Raw genomic sequence first — 17,212 nt, forward strand, 5'->3', positions numbered from 1 at the left:
AGTTCCCAGCTTCCTCTTTTTCCATAATTTTATCTTCTAGTTCACCTGTTCTCTCCTCTGCCTCTTCAGTCTGAGCCGTGGTTGTTTCCATTTTATTTTGCAGCTCGTTTATAGCGTTGTTTAGCTCCTCCTGACTGTTCCTTAGTCCCTTGATCTCTGTAGCAATAGATTCTCTGCTGTCCTCTATACTGTTTTCAAGCCCAGTGATTAATTTTATGACTATTATTCTAAATTCACTTTCTGTTATATTGTTTAAATCCTTTTTGATCAGTTCGTTAGCTGTTGTTATTTCCTGGAGATTCTTTTCAGGGGAATTCTTCCGTTTCATCATTTTGGATAGTCCCTGGAGTGGTGCAGAACTGCGGGGCACTTCCCCTGTGCTGCCTTGAATAACTTGCGTTGGTGAGAAAATAAGTTCCACTTATCTTTTGTGATTACTGATGTCCCAAATCCACAATACAGTGCCTGGCACATTTTAAGAACTTAATAAATACTTATTCAGTGCGCAAGCTAGGTTATGTAAAAGGAAAAAAAATGAACAGAACCTTTCTTCTGAAGTATCAAATTGTAGGGCATATAGAGCTTTGGAATAGAGGCTGAGGGGAAAAGAAATCAACATTTTGTATAGCTAAACTGCTTTAATAACAAAACCAGATTTCTGATTAGTTAATACATAATCAAGGACTTCAAAATATAATGATGAAAATCTTAATCTTCGCACAATGGATTTTTGCTTTCAAAACTCAGTCTCACCATCACCACCATCACCATAGCACCTGGACTGAGGAAATTAGAGGCAGCTGGTCCCTGTTCCAAAAGGAGCCAGAGGCGCTGAAAGACACATGTCCTAAGGAAGTGGGGCTGGCAGGGTGGATCTGGCCCAGGGTTTGGATGAGTGCCTAGTCTGCAGTTACTTCATAGAGGAAGTGATTCATGGGTTGTTTTGGTCCTGCATTTAAGTAAAAACAAAGCCATCTTGCTTTGTCTTAGTAAAAGAAACTCTCTGCTTTCATACAGTCAGAATGGACCTTATAGTTCATGATGGCATTTTCACAAGAAACAATATTTTATATCACTTAAACATTTTGTCATATACTGTGAAATATACTGTGAAAAAATTAAGAATGTTGTTTCTGTAGAGAATCATGTCCAACGGTGGAAGAAACATGCCTTATCCTAAAGATCATCTTGTAGTTTTTCAGTATCTTTTCCATCAAGATGCATTTATGTATGTTTGTGTGTATGCTTGAGGAGTAGAGAGCAAGCAGGCATGGAATATAAAGAGAATGAAGCAAAGGACCCAGGCTTAGTTATAAGTATAGAAGAAGGAACCCTCAATAGAGAAAAATTATTTTCTAAAGTAGTCATGATGCTTTTCTTTTTTTTTTTTTTTAATTTTTATTATTTTTGAGACAGAGACAGAGCATGAACGGGGGAGGGTCAGAGAGAGGGAGACACAGAATCCGAAACAGGCTCCAGGCTCTGAGCCGTCAGCACAGAGTCGATGCGGGGCTCGAACTCGAAATCATGACCTGAGCCGAAGTCGGCCGCTTAACCGACTGAGCCACTCAGGCGCCCCAATGATGCTTTTCTAAACATACCTTTTTTGTTGAGTTTTGACTTTTGAACCATCTTAATGTTTTACACACACACACATGATAAAATTGTGAAACAAAATCTAAAGTAAAATACAAATGCAAATGAGTGAACCTATCTGTATAGCAAATAATAGCACACGAATAATAGCCAAACTGAAGCTAATAATTAGAAGAACTAATTAACACATACTTTTAAATACAGAATATTAACTATGTATTCTTTTTTTTTTTTTTTTTTTTTCAACGTTTATTTATTTTTGGGACAGAGAGAGACAGAGCATGAACGGGGGAGGGGCAGAGAGAGAGGGAGACACAGAATCGGAAACAGGCTCCAGACTCCGAGCCATCAGCCCAGAGCCTGACGCGGGGCTCGAACTCACGGACCGCGAGATCGTGACCTGGCTGAAGTCGGACGCTTAACCGACTGCGCCACCCAGGCGCCCCAACTATGTATTCTTAAACTAAAAATGATAGATTTACAAACAAATATTGAATTCCGGGTCATTGGTGTGTTTCTCCCAGTGGCATGGCTTAAGGTCTCTAACATTACTTCTGCTGAATTTTAGAACTGAGCAAATAAGTGATGTGTTGAGGATAATGGAAACCAAATTTCTCACTGTCAGAGAAAGCAGTTACGATATGGAGAGGGAGAACATGCTAATAAATCCTGTTTCTGGACTAGAATTGCAGGAATCGGCACGAATATATGGTTTATAAATTTAGCTATCTAGGTGGGTATAGATGTTTATAACAAACAGATATAGTTGTAGATATATAGATATAGATATAGGTATAGACACATCGATGTGTGTGTTCATATCTTTCCTACCTGTCTGCTGTGAGGATCTAGAAGCAATAACACCCCAGTAATATCCCAGCATATCTATGTTGGTTTCTAAATACCATTCTCCTTTAAAAGAAACCAGAACTCCTTGGAAAACTAGCTGATTCCAGGGCTAAGGTAGAGAACATTCAAAGTAAGTTTAGAATATCATATTATGCTAGAAAATGGGAAAGTGCCCAAAGAATGATAACGACATGTCTGAAGAACCAGGAGTCAGCTTGAAGAAGCTCCCACTGGCAAATCTGGGACAGTTGAACGTGAAAATACAAATGGTGGTTGTTATATGTCAATTATATCTCATTAAGCCTGAGGGTCAGGGAGAATGATGGTAATGGATTAAAATCCATTAAATAAAATAGGAACACATGAATTCAAACTGGTACGAATGAATGAATGAATGAATGAAGAAAGAGGAAAATTTCTTCCGATAATAGAATGCAAACAAATGTAGAAGTAATGATGAAGTTAAAAAAAATAGCATTTCACAAAGCATAGCAATAAATGGGAACTGTAACTAATGGATAAAAAATTCTTGAGGACAAGTATATCTATACAGTCTTGAAGTTGCACCTACACAATTCTTATTAATTACAAAAAGAAAAAAATAACCTTACAATGGAAAAACATGGGGACAGCACCCTAACCAAGTGAATATCACCAGTAGAGACAAATTAGTGTCATGGGCCTATTGATCCGAAGCACTCAGAAAGGCGTAATGTCATTTCTGCGGTATTCCTACCAAAAGGGCAGAACCTAATCTAATCACAAGGAAATATCAAACACAAATTGAAGAATAGTCTACAAAATGCTTGGCCTATATTCTTCAAAAATGTTAAGGTCATAAAATACAATGACAGACTGAGGAACTTTTCCAGAATAAAAGACTACAGAAGACAACTAAATGCAATGTGTATGTAATCCTTGATTGGACCCAAGCCAGAATATTTTTTCCTACTATAAAGGACATTATTGAGACAATTGGTGAGAAATTAACATTTCCAGATTCGATAACAATATTGCATGTGTTAATTTTTCTGTTTCAGTAATTACAATGTGATTACATAAGAGAATATCCTTGTTCTAGAAAATACACACTCAAGTATTGGAGAGTAAAGAAGCAACATGTCTGCAACATACCAACAAATGATTCAGCAATGAAAGAGTGAGAGAGAGAGTAAGCCAATGAAATAAAAATGTTACTAGAGAATCAGGATTAAGGATAAGCTAGAATTCTTGTAATTTGTTTCTAACTTTTCTGTAAGTCTACATGTATTTCAAAAAAATTTTTCCAACAAAAATTTTTTAATGTTTTTATGGAGTTTAACCTAGTTCTTTATTTTCCCGCGTTGTGATTCTATAATTGCAAACTTCCTTTTATCTCTCTTCATACAAATTAAAATTTTTCATAAAGATATATAAAGAAAAACAACTTCAAATTGTCCTAGGAAAAATAATAGTCTCAGAAAATAGTTTATCTTGAGTCATTCATTCATTCAACATTCAAATCTTAATTGAGTGCTTTCCATATGCAATATGGAAATATTCCATATTTAAGTCTAAGGGCAGGCACCTGGGTGGCTCAGTCGGTTAAGCATCCAGCTCTTGGTTTCAGCCCAGGTCATGATCTCACGATTCTGTGGGTTCGAGCCCTGTGTCATGCTCCACACTGACAGTGCAGAGCCTGCTTAGAATTCTCTCTCACACTCTCTCTCTCTGGCCCTCCCCAGCTTGTGCATGTGCACTTGTGCTCTCTTGCTGTCTCTCTTTCTCTCGAAATAAACTTAAAAAAAAATTTTAAGGTCTAGGATTACTCTGAATATATTGACAGGTTTCTTTTTAAATTTCTCTGAGCATACAGCTAACTATCCCCATATTTTGTCATTCCTCTAATCAGAGGATATGTTCTTTGTAAACAAAATGATTTTTGAAAATATATAAGCAAGCCATACTTTCACAAAATGTTATATGTCAACATTCACAAGGAACAGTTTTGACCTCACAGATGTCAGCTGTCATCTAACCTAAGATAATATTTCCTTTTTTAAAACGTTTATTTATTTATTTTTGAGAGAGAGAGAAAGAGAGAGTGAATCCCAAGCAGACTTCACATGGTCAGCATGGAGCTCGACGCATGGCTCGCACCAACTGACCTGAGCCAAAATCAAGAGCTGGTCGCTTAACCGACTGAGCCACCCTGGCACCCCTACTGTTGTGTTTTTAAAACGAAACAAAAACAAGAGAAACATCCTATTTTAACTAGAGTGGAGATATGTACCAACCAATATCTGGAATGTTACAAAATTACACATTATTTCAAATAAAAGGAACTGGGATTGATTACTAAAAGCATTGCTTTGATTATATATTAATGATTGGTTTATTTAATGGATCCAAGAAACAGTAATAGGTTTTTGGGAGGAAAAATTGTGTGAGAGTAAAAGAGACAACAAGCTGAGTAAATCTGTGGTTAACTTCCTGCATGCATTTGGTGAGACCAAAGTTCTGCATAAGGGACATTTATGTATTTCGTTTACTCTTAAAATACCAAATTCCAGAGGATCTGCGTTTCTATTGTTTTCAAGTGACATGAGAAAAAGTGCAGTAGGACAAGTTGTACATTTCAGCATTCAGAAACCAAAGCAAAGAAAACCATGAAACTAGTATGAGATGAGACTACAAAGCCCAGGCTTCAAGCAGCCTAAGTAAAGATCAATGTAAGGTTTAAAAATAAAACCATGGGATCCTGGGTGATTTCATCTTGACTTTTCTTCTCTGTATCTTCCATTTTCTCTCAAATCTAAAAATTAAATTGAATTCTCTCAAATCCAGAAATTAAGAAGAAACACACCATCATTAAGGACCTGCTGACATCACCTAAGAATATGCCACCCCTAGTGGCAGTCACCCGTCAGAGTTTGCCAACAGTGGTGGCAGCCTGGCAGATCCAAGCTTCCTTTCACCTCAGGGTATTATCTGACAGTGACTTGGGCCCCGAACAGAGGAGAGAGTCCCCAGCTCCCACACTTTGCATTAGTATTTGTCACCTAAGCCCCAGTTATAGGACACAAGTCGCTCAGATCTTAGTATGCAACAGATTCCTTAGCCAACATAACAACCGAAATGCAACAAATAAAAATTCTTCAGCTTCTGCCAATAATCCTGTTCTTTATGAGCTCCGAAGAAGGCCAGGGGGGCCGGCCTAGGATCAGGGTCAGATAGGACATACAGGGCCCCAGGGAAAAGCAATAATTTGGTGCCTTTTAAAACTAATACTATTTAAATACTTGTTTAACATTTATTTGGAGAAAAGAAGGAAGGGCAGAGAAGTAAGACTTTTGGGGGCAGCTGGCAACCCAGCTATTGTGTTCTGGGCTCTCCAGTTTTGGCAAGAGAGTTGCATATGCTTACTATTCACAACACAAAAAGACAGCAATCAGCTGGACCCAGTTGCACTAGAAAGTGGCGTAGGGGCCACTTACTCACGAGCGCCACCTGGGGGGTCTCAAACTGTGACAAGTGGCTTTAACCACATTCTGTACTCTGAGAGTTCTGGTAAATACGATTTTCCCCAAAGCACTGTTTTCCACCATGACTAGCGCTCACCGACACTTTAGCATCCCTTGTACAATGGCAACACGGGAGGCTCCCCTGCTCGCCCACCCCTTAATCCAGCTCTGCCGGGAAGGACAGCCCAAAACACAGCTGTGCTATGAACCTCCCGGTAGTTGTCTTTTCCCCCTCCACTCTGCTCTCTTATTCTACTTACTGTTGTAATGTTTTCTTTGAGAGAGCACAAGTTGGGGCAGGGGCAGAGAGGGGGACAGAGGATCTGAAGTGGGCTCTGCACTGACAACAGCGAGCCCAATGTGGGGCTTGAACACATGAACCTTGAGATCTTGACCTGAGCCCAAGTCGGACGCTCGACCGATTGAGCCGCCCAGGTGCCCTCTTATTCTACTTGATACCAGAGCAAATTCCTCGCGCGTGTTTCCCCACCAGTCATAACCACACCCAAGGGATAGCCTGTCACAGCTCAGATTGAGCTAGAATCCCCAAATTATAAACATTAAAAATGTTTTTTTAATGTTTATTTTTGAAAGAGAGAGACAGAAACAGAGTGTGAGCCAGGGGAGGGGCAGAGAGAGAGGGAGACACAGAATCCGAAGCAGGCTCCAGGCTCCGAGCTGGTAACACAGAGCCCAACGCGGGGCTCCAACCCACGAACCGAGACATCATGACCTGAGCTGAAGCTGGACGTTTAACACGCCATGCAGGTCCCCTGTAATTTCCAAGTTATAGATATATTTTTGTAAAATAGGGATCCACTATTTGTAGCCTGGGGTCTTACTAGTTTCATTCAATATCATCTACCCTAAGCACTTCTCTACCTCCAAAAGCAGTTTTTCATATTTAAATTTTTTTTTCATTTTGTTTCTTTTAGAGAGAGAGAGACGGCAAGCGTGAGTGGGGGAGAGGGGCAGAGGGAGAGAGAGAAAGAGAGAGAGAAAATCTTAAGCAGGCTTAATGCTCAGCACAGAACCCAAGGCAGGGCTCAATACAATGACCCTGGGATCACAACCTGAGCCGAAATCAAGAGTCAGACACTCAACTGACTGAGCCACCCAGGCGCGCCCAGTTTTTCATAGCAACAGTTAACATTTGAGGGCTTACTATGTGCTAGGCACTAGCACTATAAAAATTCATATTTTTTATATAAATTATTTCATTTATACTCCACCACAACTTTTTAAGCAAATGTCCTACTTCCTAATTTTCACTACTTTATTTTTTTTTATTTACTTATTTTGAGAAAAACAAAGACAGTGTAAGGGAGTGGCAGAGAGAGAGAGAGAGAGAGAGAGAGAGAATCCCAAGCAGGCTCCACACTGTCAGCGCAGAGCCCGACGTGGGGCTGGAACTCACGAAACTGCAAGATCATGACCTGAGCCGAAACAGAGATTCAGATGCTTAACCAACTGAGCCACCCAGGCACCCCTTCATTAGTTTAGATAATGCTTCAAGGAACATCTTTTTTTTTTTTTAAGTTTGTTTATTTATTTATGTCAGTAATCTCTACATTCAACATGGTGCTCGAACTCACAACCCTGAGATCAAGCATTGCATTCTCTTACAACTAAGGCAGCAGGGCACCCCAAGGAACATCTTTAACTTGTTACTGACAGCCCACTTGTGACTGAGATTAGTTGTCCTAGAAAACTTCTTAGGCAGGTGGTTGTTCTGGGAGGAGAGAGTGGGAAGAAGCAACACCTGAGAACCGCACTAGATGCTTATTGGAAACCATCCCACGGATACCCATCGGCGCTCGCGGCTGCTGTGATGTTGATGTGCCTGGGGCTACGTGCCTGCAGGTGGACAAGGATCATTTTCTCCCAGATGATTTTTTTTATTAAAAAAATTTTTTTAATGTTTATTTATTTTTGAGACAGAGACAGAGCACTAGTGAGGGAGGAGCAGAGAGAGAGGGAGACCCAGAATCTGAAGCAGCGTCTAGGCTCTGAGCTGTCAGCACAGAACCCAACGAGGGACTCAAACTCGTGAACCGTGAGATCATGACCTGAGCCGAAATCCATTGCTCCCCTGACTGAGCCACCCAGGCGCCCCTTCTCCCAGATGATTCTGATTTACCCCCTTCTTTCTTTACCTGCTCTCCTCCATTTTTATGAAGCACAGTGATAGTCAAAACTGTGGTAAGAACGGGCCGAATACAAGACCTGTCCCGATGAGCTCCGGCCTGCGCCCTGTGCCTTCGTGTCTTCCTTCTCTTCTCCCAGATGCCTGAGGGCTTCACCAATGGTCTCTTGGGTAAGTCTCAGCCTGTCATGGGGTAACTAGAATGAAAAAGATATAACTTTCCAGCCAAAAAAAGAGAAGGGAATTAAGGGATCCAAAAAAAAAGCCTTTTAAAGCCCGAAAATGTTTATAAAGGAGAAAGGAAATGTTTATAAAAGGAGAAAGGAGGGGAGGCAGATGGCAAGGGTATATTCCCATCCTTTGCTTCCTCACACCAAGAATGACGGCTCTCAGTCTGCTTTTCCATCTCCATGTCTCCTCCCTCAACAGGGACATTTGGCAGAGTCTGGAGACGTTTTTGGTTTGTCACAATCGGGAGGGAGGTGGTGCTATTGGCATCTCGTGCATAGAGACCAGGGATGCTGCTATACAGACATCCTACAGTGCACAGGACAGCACCCAGCAGCAAGGAATTCTCCCATCCAAAACTTCAGTAGTGCCGAAGCTGAGAAGCTCTGCTCCAGACCCTGTACTTCCCTACAACCCTCTCCTCCTTTCTTCTGTCCCCCTGTCCAAATGTTCTCGCCTCTACTCCCTTTGGGTCCAAATGGAAAGATAGGATCTAACCAGAATGATTTAGGGACCTCAAGTATTTTCCTTATGTTCTCAGTCTGTAGGTGGTATTTAGCAATAAGGTTCCTGGAGCAAAATTCCTTATTTCATCCATGGAACTGGGAACTCATGGAGACCCATGAATGGCCTAAACCCTAGTGGGTTGGGAACATGATCTGTGACCTGCAGAGTTTGAAAATTACTGTCCTAAATGGACTTGAGCCATGATTGCTAAACACTTGTCTTTCAGAGCCATCTCTAGCTCTCTAGCTTAACATTTTTTCAGGATGTTTCTCAGCTTTGCATTCCTTTGGGCTATGATTCATTCTCCCGTAACCACTCCCCACTCCCGCAACGTGTCATTACAATTTGTGTTCCTATTGAACTTGTAAATTCAACAGAGAAATAGAATTGGTGTTAGTTGTTATTTGATAACTTAAGAAATTAATTTGCTGAGAAAACGTATGCCTTGAAGGAAGAAGTCCTCTGTGGATTTTTTTGCTTACGATTAACATTCTGATCTGAATACATTTTAATGCTATTCATTATATCTCATCACACTTCTTGTGAACTGCTGGGTAGACTGAGCCTATAGAAAGGATTTTAGATGATGGAACAATGACAAGAGCGCACAGAGGTTCTGACTTTAAAACTCATCTTCAACACGGCTACCTTAGAGTCAAATACACTTTATTTGGGGGCACCTGGCTTGCTCAGTCAATAGAGCACACAACCCTTGATCTCAGGGTCATGAGTCAGAGCCCCATGTTGGGCGTGGAGCCTACTTGGCAGTCAGAAAGAATGAAATCCTGCCATTTGCAACAACGTGGATGGAACTGGAGGGTATTATACTAATTGAAATAAGTCAGTCAGAGAAAGACAGATATCATATGTTTTCACTCATGTGGAATTTGAGAAACTTAACAGAAGACCATGGGAGAAGGGAAGGGGGAAAAATAGTTTCAAACAGAGAGGGAGGCAAACCATAAGAGACTCTTAAATACAGAGAACAAACTGAGGGTAGATGGGGGGGAGCGGGGAGGGGAAAATGGGTGATGGGCATTGAGGGGGGCACTTGTCGGGGTAAGCACTGGGTATTGTACGGAAGCCATGAATCATGGGAATCTACTCCTGAAGCCAAGAGCACACTGTATACACTCTATGTAGGCGAACCTGACCGTAAATTATATTAAAATAAATAAATAAGTAAAATGTGCTTTAAAAAATAAAAACATTACTAACATACATACATACACACATACATAAATAAATAAAATACCCTTCATCTGTGCATGAAGAACTGGGAAGTAAAAAGGGAAGGAGTTTATGTGTATTCCCATTCAAAGACCTGAATGCACTGCTGAGTGCTTATATGTACCATGTTTTGGGAATGATCTGAGCATCTTACTTCATCCTCACAACCCCATAAGGTAGGATGAGAAAACTAAGGCTCAGAAACTTTAAGAGAACCCCTCAGGACATGTATCTAAGGAGTGTCAGAGGCAGATTATAAACCCAGATTTATCTAGCTTCAGTGGTCACACTTGACAACAATGGCTACTATTATTGAGCACCTTTCATGAAAAAGACACTCTGTTAAGTAAGCCCTTTATATGCCTTATTTTGTCTTGAATCACACAGCTATTTTTTAATGTATTTTGTAGCGGAGCAAATGGACTCAGAGTGTGCATCTCTCGTTCCAGGTTAGAACCCATAAACAGAACTTGAATTCAAGCGTGCTGTGTCTGCCTATAAAACCCATGCTTTAAAGAGTACAGTATATTGCCTCTCCAAAACATCATTTCCACCTCACCAGGTAGTCCCTTACGCATTATCTCATCAAATGCCACCATCACCCTCTGGGCAAGAAATCTTGGTCCCTTTTTGCAGAATGGGAACAATGAAGCTCAGAAGCATAGGTAACCTATCTAAGGCCACACATCTTTCCCTGTACATGGATTATATTAGGCGAGGAACATTCATTAGTACTCATTCCACCAATAATTTTCAAATTCTCTCAGTGTGGGTGCCTTTAAAGACCAGTGCAATTTAAAAAAAACAAATCAGGGGCACCTGAGTGGCTCAGTCGGTTAAGTGTCCGACTTTGGCTCAGGTCATGATCTCGCGGTCCATGGGTTCGAGCCCCGCGTCGGGCTCTGGGCTGACAGCTCAGAGCCTGGAGCCTGCTTCAGATTCTGTGTCTCCCTCTTTCTCTGACCCTCCCCTGTTCATGCTCTCTCTCTGTCTCAAAAACAAATAAATGTTAAAAAAAAAAAAGTTTTTTAATAAAAAAAAAAAATCAAGGGGGCGCCTGCTGGGTGGCTCAGTTGGTTGAGCGTCCGACTTCGGCTCAGGTCATGATTTAGCAGTTCGTGAGTTCTGTGCTGACAGCTCAGAGCCTGGAGCCTGTTTCAGATTCTGTGTCCCCCTCTCTCTGCCTCTCCCCAACTCATGCTCTATCTCTCTCTCTCTGTCTCTCTCTCTCAAAAATAAACTTTAAAAAAAACTTAAAAAAATAATAATAAAGATAAAAAATCAAATCATAAACAAATTGTGTTCCACATACATACATACATTTAAAGGTATTAAAAAGAATGAGGTGATGCTACATACATTGATTTGGAAAGATGCCTACAAGATAAGTGAAAACAAATTATAAAACAACATGACTCTACTCCAACTTAGACATGTGTGGGAATTTTTTTTTTAATTTTTTAAGTGTTTTATTTATTTAGAGAGAGAGGAAACGCACACAGGAGTGGGAGAGTGGCAGAGAGAAAGGGTGAGAGAGAATCCCAAGCAGGCTATGTGCTGAAGTATGGAGCCCAACGTGGGGCTTGAACTCACAAACTGTGAGATCATGACCTGAGCCGAAATTGAGAGTCAGATGCTTAACCAACCCATGTGTGGAAAATTTCTGAAAGCACACACCAGAAAACTTTGATAATAGTCACCTCTAGGGCAAGGGATTTGATGAGGTGCCAACAGAGTTCAGGTGACTTTTATCTTCCCTTTTATAACCTTCGTTATTATTGTTAAAATTATTTCCACCCTTTCTTTGAAGTGAAAAAAAAAAATCTAAAACAACCTTTAGAGAATCTCCTAGCTTGAGAACATACCCCAGTCTGGGTGTGATAAAATTAATCTAAGGTTTGCTAACATGCTAGTGTTTTATAACAGGATCTGGAGAATGAGATGTACAATCTCTGACACACAGTTGGCAAAGTGGGTGGGGGGAGGGTAGGAAAGTGGCTTTTAGAGGAGTTATAGATTAGGTTCCAGGCCACAGTTGCTTCTGGGTGACTGATCCTGGGAGTTGGTCTTCTTTGTGAATTTAATGTCTGTGGGCAAAACTCAGGGATGCTACTTCTTGGGGCTTTCAGTTGGCTTCAGGGTTTGGGTTCACCTTCTACCAGACAGTGCAGCTGGGTCTTAGGCAGGGACATAAAATAACAGTGAAAGCCGGATAAGTAACTGTCAAATTTTAATTCTGCAAAAAGTCTCATTTTTTAAAAAAGACTCTGACAGCTCAGAGCCTGGAGCCTGCTTCAGATTCTGTGTGTGTGTGTGTGTGTGTGTGTGTGTGTCTCTCTCTGCCCCTCCCCTGCTTGCACTCTGTCCCTCTGTCTCTGTCTCTCTCTCTCTAAATAATAAATAAACATTAAAAATAATAATAAATGAAAAAATTAAAAAAAAATTTTTTGAGAAGAGAGAGATCAGAAGTTGGGGAGAGGCAGAGAAAAAGGAATAGAGAAAGAATCCCAAGCAGGATTCACACCGCCAGTGTGGAGCCCAACAGGGAACTCGAATTCACCAACCGTGAGATCGTGACCTATACTGAAATCAAGAGTCGGGGGCGCCTGGGTGGCGCAGTCGGTTAAGCGTCCGACTTCAGCCAGGTCACGATCTTGCGGTCCGTGAGTTCGAGCCCCGCGTCAGGCTCTGGGCTGATGGCTCAGAGCCTGGAGCCTGTTTCCGATTCTGTGTCTCCCTCTCTCTCTGCCCCTCCCCCGTTCATGCTCTGTCTCTCTCTGTCCCAAAAATAAATAAACGTTGAAATCAAGAGTCGGACGCTTAACCCAGTGAGCCATCCAGGTGCCCCCAAAAGTCACATTTTAAAATGTATGAGGGTTTTTATTTTTTGTTTGTTTTTTTTTGTTTTTTAAATCTGGAGATACAGGACTCCTAGATCAAGGAGGTTTTGTCAAATTGAAGATCAAGAAAGTGGAGTTCGAATCCCGTCTCTGCTAGTAACTGGAGCTATGAACCTGGGCAGATCATTTTACCGCTTTAAGCCTTTGTTTCTTATTTGTAAATGACTAAAGTTGGACTAAAATTTAAAATGATGAAATTGTTAATGTTCCTTTAGATTCTAGTACTGTAAGCTTTTTTCCCAAAGTCAGTTTTTAATTTTTGTACGGTTATTAATTAATGAAATTCCAGCATAATTAATGTACAGTGTTATGTTAGCTTCCGGTGTACAATATAGTGATTCAACAATTCTATACAGTACTCAGTGCTCATCATGATAAGTGTACTCTTAATCCCCGTCACCTGTTTCACCCATCCCCCACCTCTCCCATCTCCCCTCCGGTAACCATCAGTTTGTTCTCTGTAGTTAGAAGTCTGTTTTCTGGTTTGTCTCTTTTTTAATTTGTTCATTTGTTTTGTTTCTTAAATTCAACATATGAGTGAAATCATATGGTATTTGTCTTTCTCTGACTGACTTCACTTAACATTATGCCCTCTGGATCCATCCATGTTGTTGCAAATGACAAGATTTCATTCTTTGTAAGATTCTTATTATGTTTTTTGTTATTCGTTGTCCCCCTGATTCTCCTTGCTTTTTTGAAAGCCTGTATTTGGTATCATATACAAGTATAATTTATTGTATGTATAACTATGCATAGTCGCTTCAATTTTTTAAATGTTCTATAGTGCTTCTCTCCATTCTTGGCTTCTCTCTATTCCTGTTCATCTAGAAGTCTAATTTCTCAGCCAAAGCCCCTGGGCATAGTGAATCCTGTGAGCACAAATAAGGTAGCTGGTGGGCTCAGCATTAGTGTTGATAAGCACATAGAAATCTCCACTTCAAGATTCCAAGTTTTATGCAGGCAGATAGGCTGGGCTGCTTGTCAAATAAGACACTGTAAGTGCTGCACTTGGGCACCAAGAAGGCATTTGTAAGGACCATTTTTTTTAAGTGTGCTTATTTTATTTTATTTTATTTTATTTTAAATGTTTAGAAAAAGAAATAAAGGGCCAATATATGCAAAATTTCACTAATAATTAAATGCAAACAAAATGATTGCTTTTTTACCTATTAAATTGGCAAAACTAAAAATATGGACACTACCCTAGGGTGGGTATGAGGAAATGGATACTCCCATATACTCTTACTACAATTATAAACTGGCATACAGTAACTATTTAAATTTTAATGATGCATACCCTTTGACTTAGCAATTGCATGTCTAGGAATCTACCCTACTGAAATAATAATATAAATATGAATATAATTGACTCTTGAATAATGCAGGGTTTGGAGCACCAACCCCTGCACAGCTGAAAATTCCACATATAATTTTTGACTCCCCCAAAACTTAACTACTAATAGCCACTGTTGACCAGAAGCCTTACCAATAAATAAATAATTAACACATATTTTATTGTTATATGTATTACATAATGTATTCTTACAATAATACCTAAATCTTTCTTAAATTTTTCGGTATTTTTAGGCTACATGGTTTATCTGTGAGTTTTTTCAAATTGTCACAAATTTTCTGCAACGTTGTCCAGAATAAGAAATTTGAACTGATCTATCATCTGTCAAGAGAAAAACTTAAGTAAACTTAAGTAAATTGTCACACTCTTTACAACAGAAGACTATGCAGCTATTTGAAAGAATATTTTAAGGGGCACCTGGGTGTTCAGTTGATTAAGTGTCTGACTCCTGGGTTAAGCGTCCAACTTAATTTTGGCTCAAGTCATGATCTCATGACTTGTGAGTTCGAGCCCTGCATCGGGCTGTGTGCCAACAGCACGGAGCCTGCTTGGGATTCTCTGTCTCCCTCTCTCTTTGCCCTTCCCCTGCTCAGTCTCTCTCTCTGTCTCCAAAATAAATAAATAAACATTAAAAAAAAAGAAAAAATATGTTGGGATTTGTATGTGCTGATATGGATGATGTCTATAATATAGCAATAAGTGAAGAAAAATTATAATCGTTTTTTCACTATAAGTGAAAAAATAGCTATAGGTATAGTGTGATCTAATTTATATTATGAACAGTAAAAACATAAACAGTAAGAAATATGAAGAACAGAAAGAAGCTACTAACTCTCCCATCTAGAGAGTATGATCAGAAGAGCTCTCCATATTTTATATTATTCATTCAATGATACTGTCATGGACTGAATTGTGTCCCCTCCTGCCCCAAAGTCATATGTTACAGCCCTAACCCCCAATGTAACTATGTTTGGAGATAGGGCCTGTAAAAGAAATAGCACAGTTAAATGGTCATAAGGGTGGGGCCCTAATCCTATAGGATTGGTACCCTTATAAGAAAGGGAAGGGAAACCAGATGACTTTCTCTTTCTGCTTGTGCCTAGAGGAAAAGCTATGCATGAACACAATAAGGCAGCCATCTCTAAGCTAGGAACAGAGGTCTCACCAGAAACCAATTTTGCTGGCACCTTGATCTTGAACTTCTAACCTCCAAAAGTGTGAGAAAATAAATGTTGCTTAAGCCACCCAATCTGTAGTAACTTGTTTTATCAGCTTGAGCAGACTAATACAGATATGTAGGGATTTTTGTATTCTTCTCCTTGAATATTCTTTGTTGGGAGAGGTGCACCACCCTCCCTCCCCCCGCTTTTTGGCAGATGCTTTAAATTTTTTTTAATGTTTATTTATTTTTGAGAGAGAGAGAGACAGAGTATGAGCAGGGGAGGAGCAGAGAGAGACACACAGAAACTGAAGCAGGCTCTAGGCTCTGAGATGTCTGCATAGAGCCTGATGTGGTGCTCGAACTCATGACCTGTGAGATCATGACCTGAGCCAAAGTCAGATGCTTAATGTACTGAGCCACCCAGGCACCCTGGCAGATGCTTTAAAAAGTCCATTTCAGGACATAAACTGAACTCCAGGATGGGAACTTTTCCAATAATCTGCCTGTCAAGGTTAGGCTGCTGTATTAATGAAGATAACTAACACCAACTGCTGCAAACAGGCCTCTAAATCTTAGTGTCTCTAAACCACAAAGATTTATTTCTTGCTTATGTTACATGTATAATATGTTTTGGCAGGGGACGCTATTCTATGTAGACACTCAGGAACCCAGGCTGACAGGCTGACCAAGGGTTGGCCTTTTTGGTTCATCATTCTTTCAACATGTGTCTTCAAAGTTTGTCAAATCAGGAAAACGGAGCTAGAAGGTTGAGCAAGGCTTCTCACTGACTCAGCTAAGAAGAAATCCACACCACCTCTGCTCACAGCTATTTAGAGAAGTAGTCACATGACCTCAACCATACTGCAAAGGAGGCTGGGAAATCAGAACCATGTGAATATTTAAGGAATACTAAATGTTCCTGTCATATTCCTTGTTATGGATTGAATTGTATTCCCCCCCAAAAATAAGTTCAAGTCTTAACCCCCAGTACCTCAGAATCTGATCTTATTTGGAAATAGGGTCTTTTTAGAGGTAATCAAATTAAAATTCCTTTGAGTTAAAATCCTTACTGTGTCTTCTCTTAATATGAGGTCATTAGAGTGAGCCCTAATCCAGCATGACTGGTGTTTTCAAAATAGGAGGACATTTGGACACAGAGACAGACATGCACAGAAGGAGGATGTTGTGAACATATGCAGGGAGCAGATTGCTATGTGAAGGTTGAGGCAGAGGTCAGAGTAATGTTGCCACAAGCAAGAAACACTTGGGGTCACCAAAACCTAGAAAAGACGCATGGAACAGATTCTCCCTCACGGCCCTCAAAGGGAACCCATCCTGCTGACAACTAGATTTTGGATTTCTAGCTTCTAGAATTGTGAGACAACAAATTTCTATTTTTCTTTTTTTTTTTGAAATGATTTTTCTAAGTCATCTCTACACCTAACATGGGCCTCAAACTCACGATCCCAAGATTAAGAGTCATAAGCTCTACCAACTGAGCTAGCCAGGTGCCCTAAATTTCTATTTTTCTAAACCAATGAGTTGGTGGTACTTTGCTATAGCATCCCTAGAAAATGAATACACTCCTCTAACAAGTTTATGCAGAAAGAGATTTGATACATGGAATTAGATGCTTATAAATCTGTTAGAATGGTAAATGGGCTCTAGGCTAGACATCCAGGAATTACTCCCAGAAAAATTGGGGCACCAAGAGTTACTAACACATTTATCACAAGC

At 40.2% G+C, this 17,212-nt stretch overlaps 1 protein-coding gene across 2 annotated transcripts in view; it reads left to right on the top strand.

Annotated features, from left to right (window-relative positions):
* The window catches only part of FGD4 (FYVE, RhoGEF and PH domain containing 4), a 248,462-nt gene extending 240,222 nt beyond the window's left edge, over positions 1-8,240 (top strand). The window contains exon 18 of one of the 2 annotated variants that reach the window (XM_045465984.1): positions 8,134-8,240. In XM_045465984.1, the coding sequence (XP_045321940.1) occupies positions 8,134-8,186 (53 nt within the window). In that variant the 3' untranslated portion in view covers positions 8,187-8,240. Of the gene's footprint in view, positions 1-8,128 lie in introns of both variants that reach the window. The other variant, XM_045465985.1, reaches the window with a different exon arrangement.
* Positions 8,241-17,212: the final 8,972 nt, after the last annotated feature.

This window comes from Leopardus geoffroyi, chromosome B4, assembly GCF_018350155.1.
Source record: "Leopardus geoffroyi isolate Oge1 chromosome B4, O.geoffroyi_Oge1_pat1.0, whole genome shotgun sequence".
NCBI lineage: Eukaryota > Metazoa > Chordata > Mammalia > Carnivora > Felidae > Leopardus > Leopardus geoffroyi.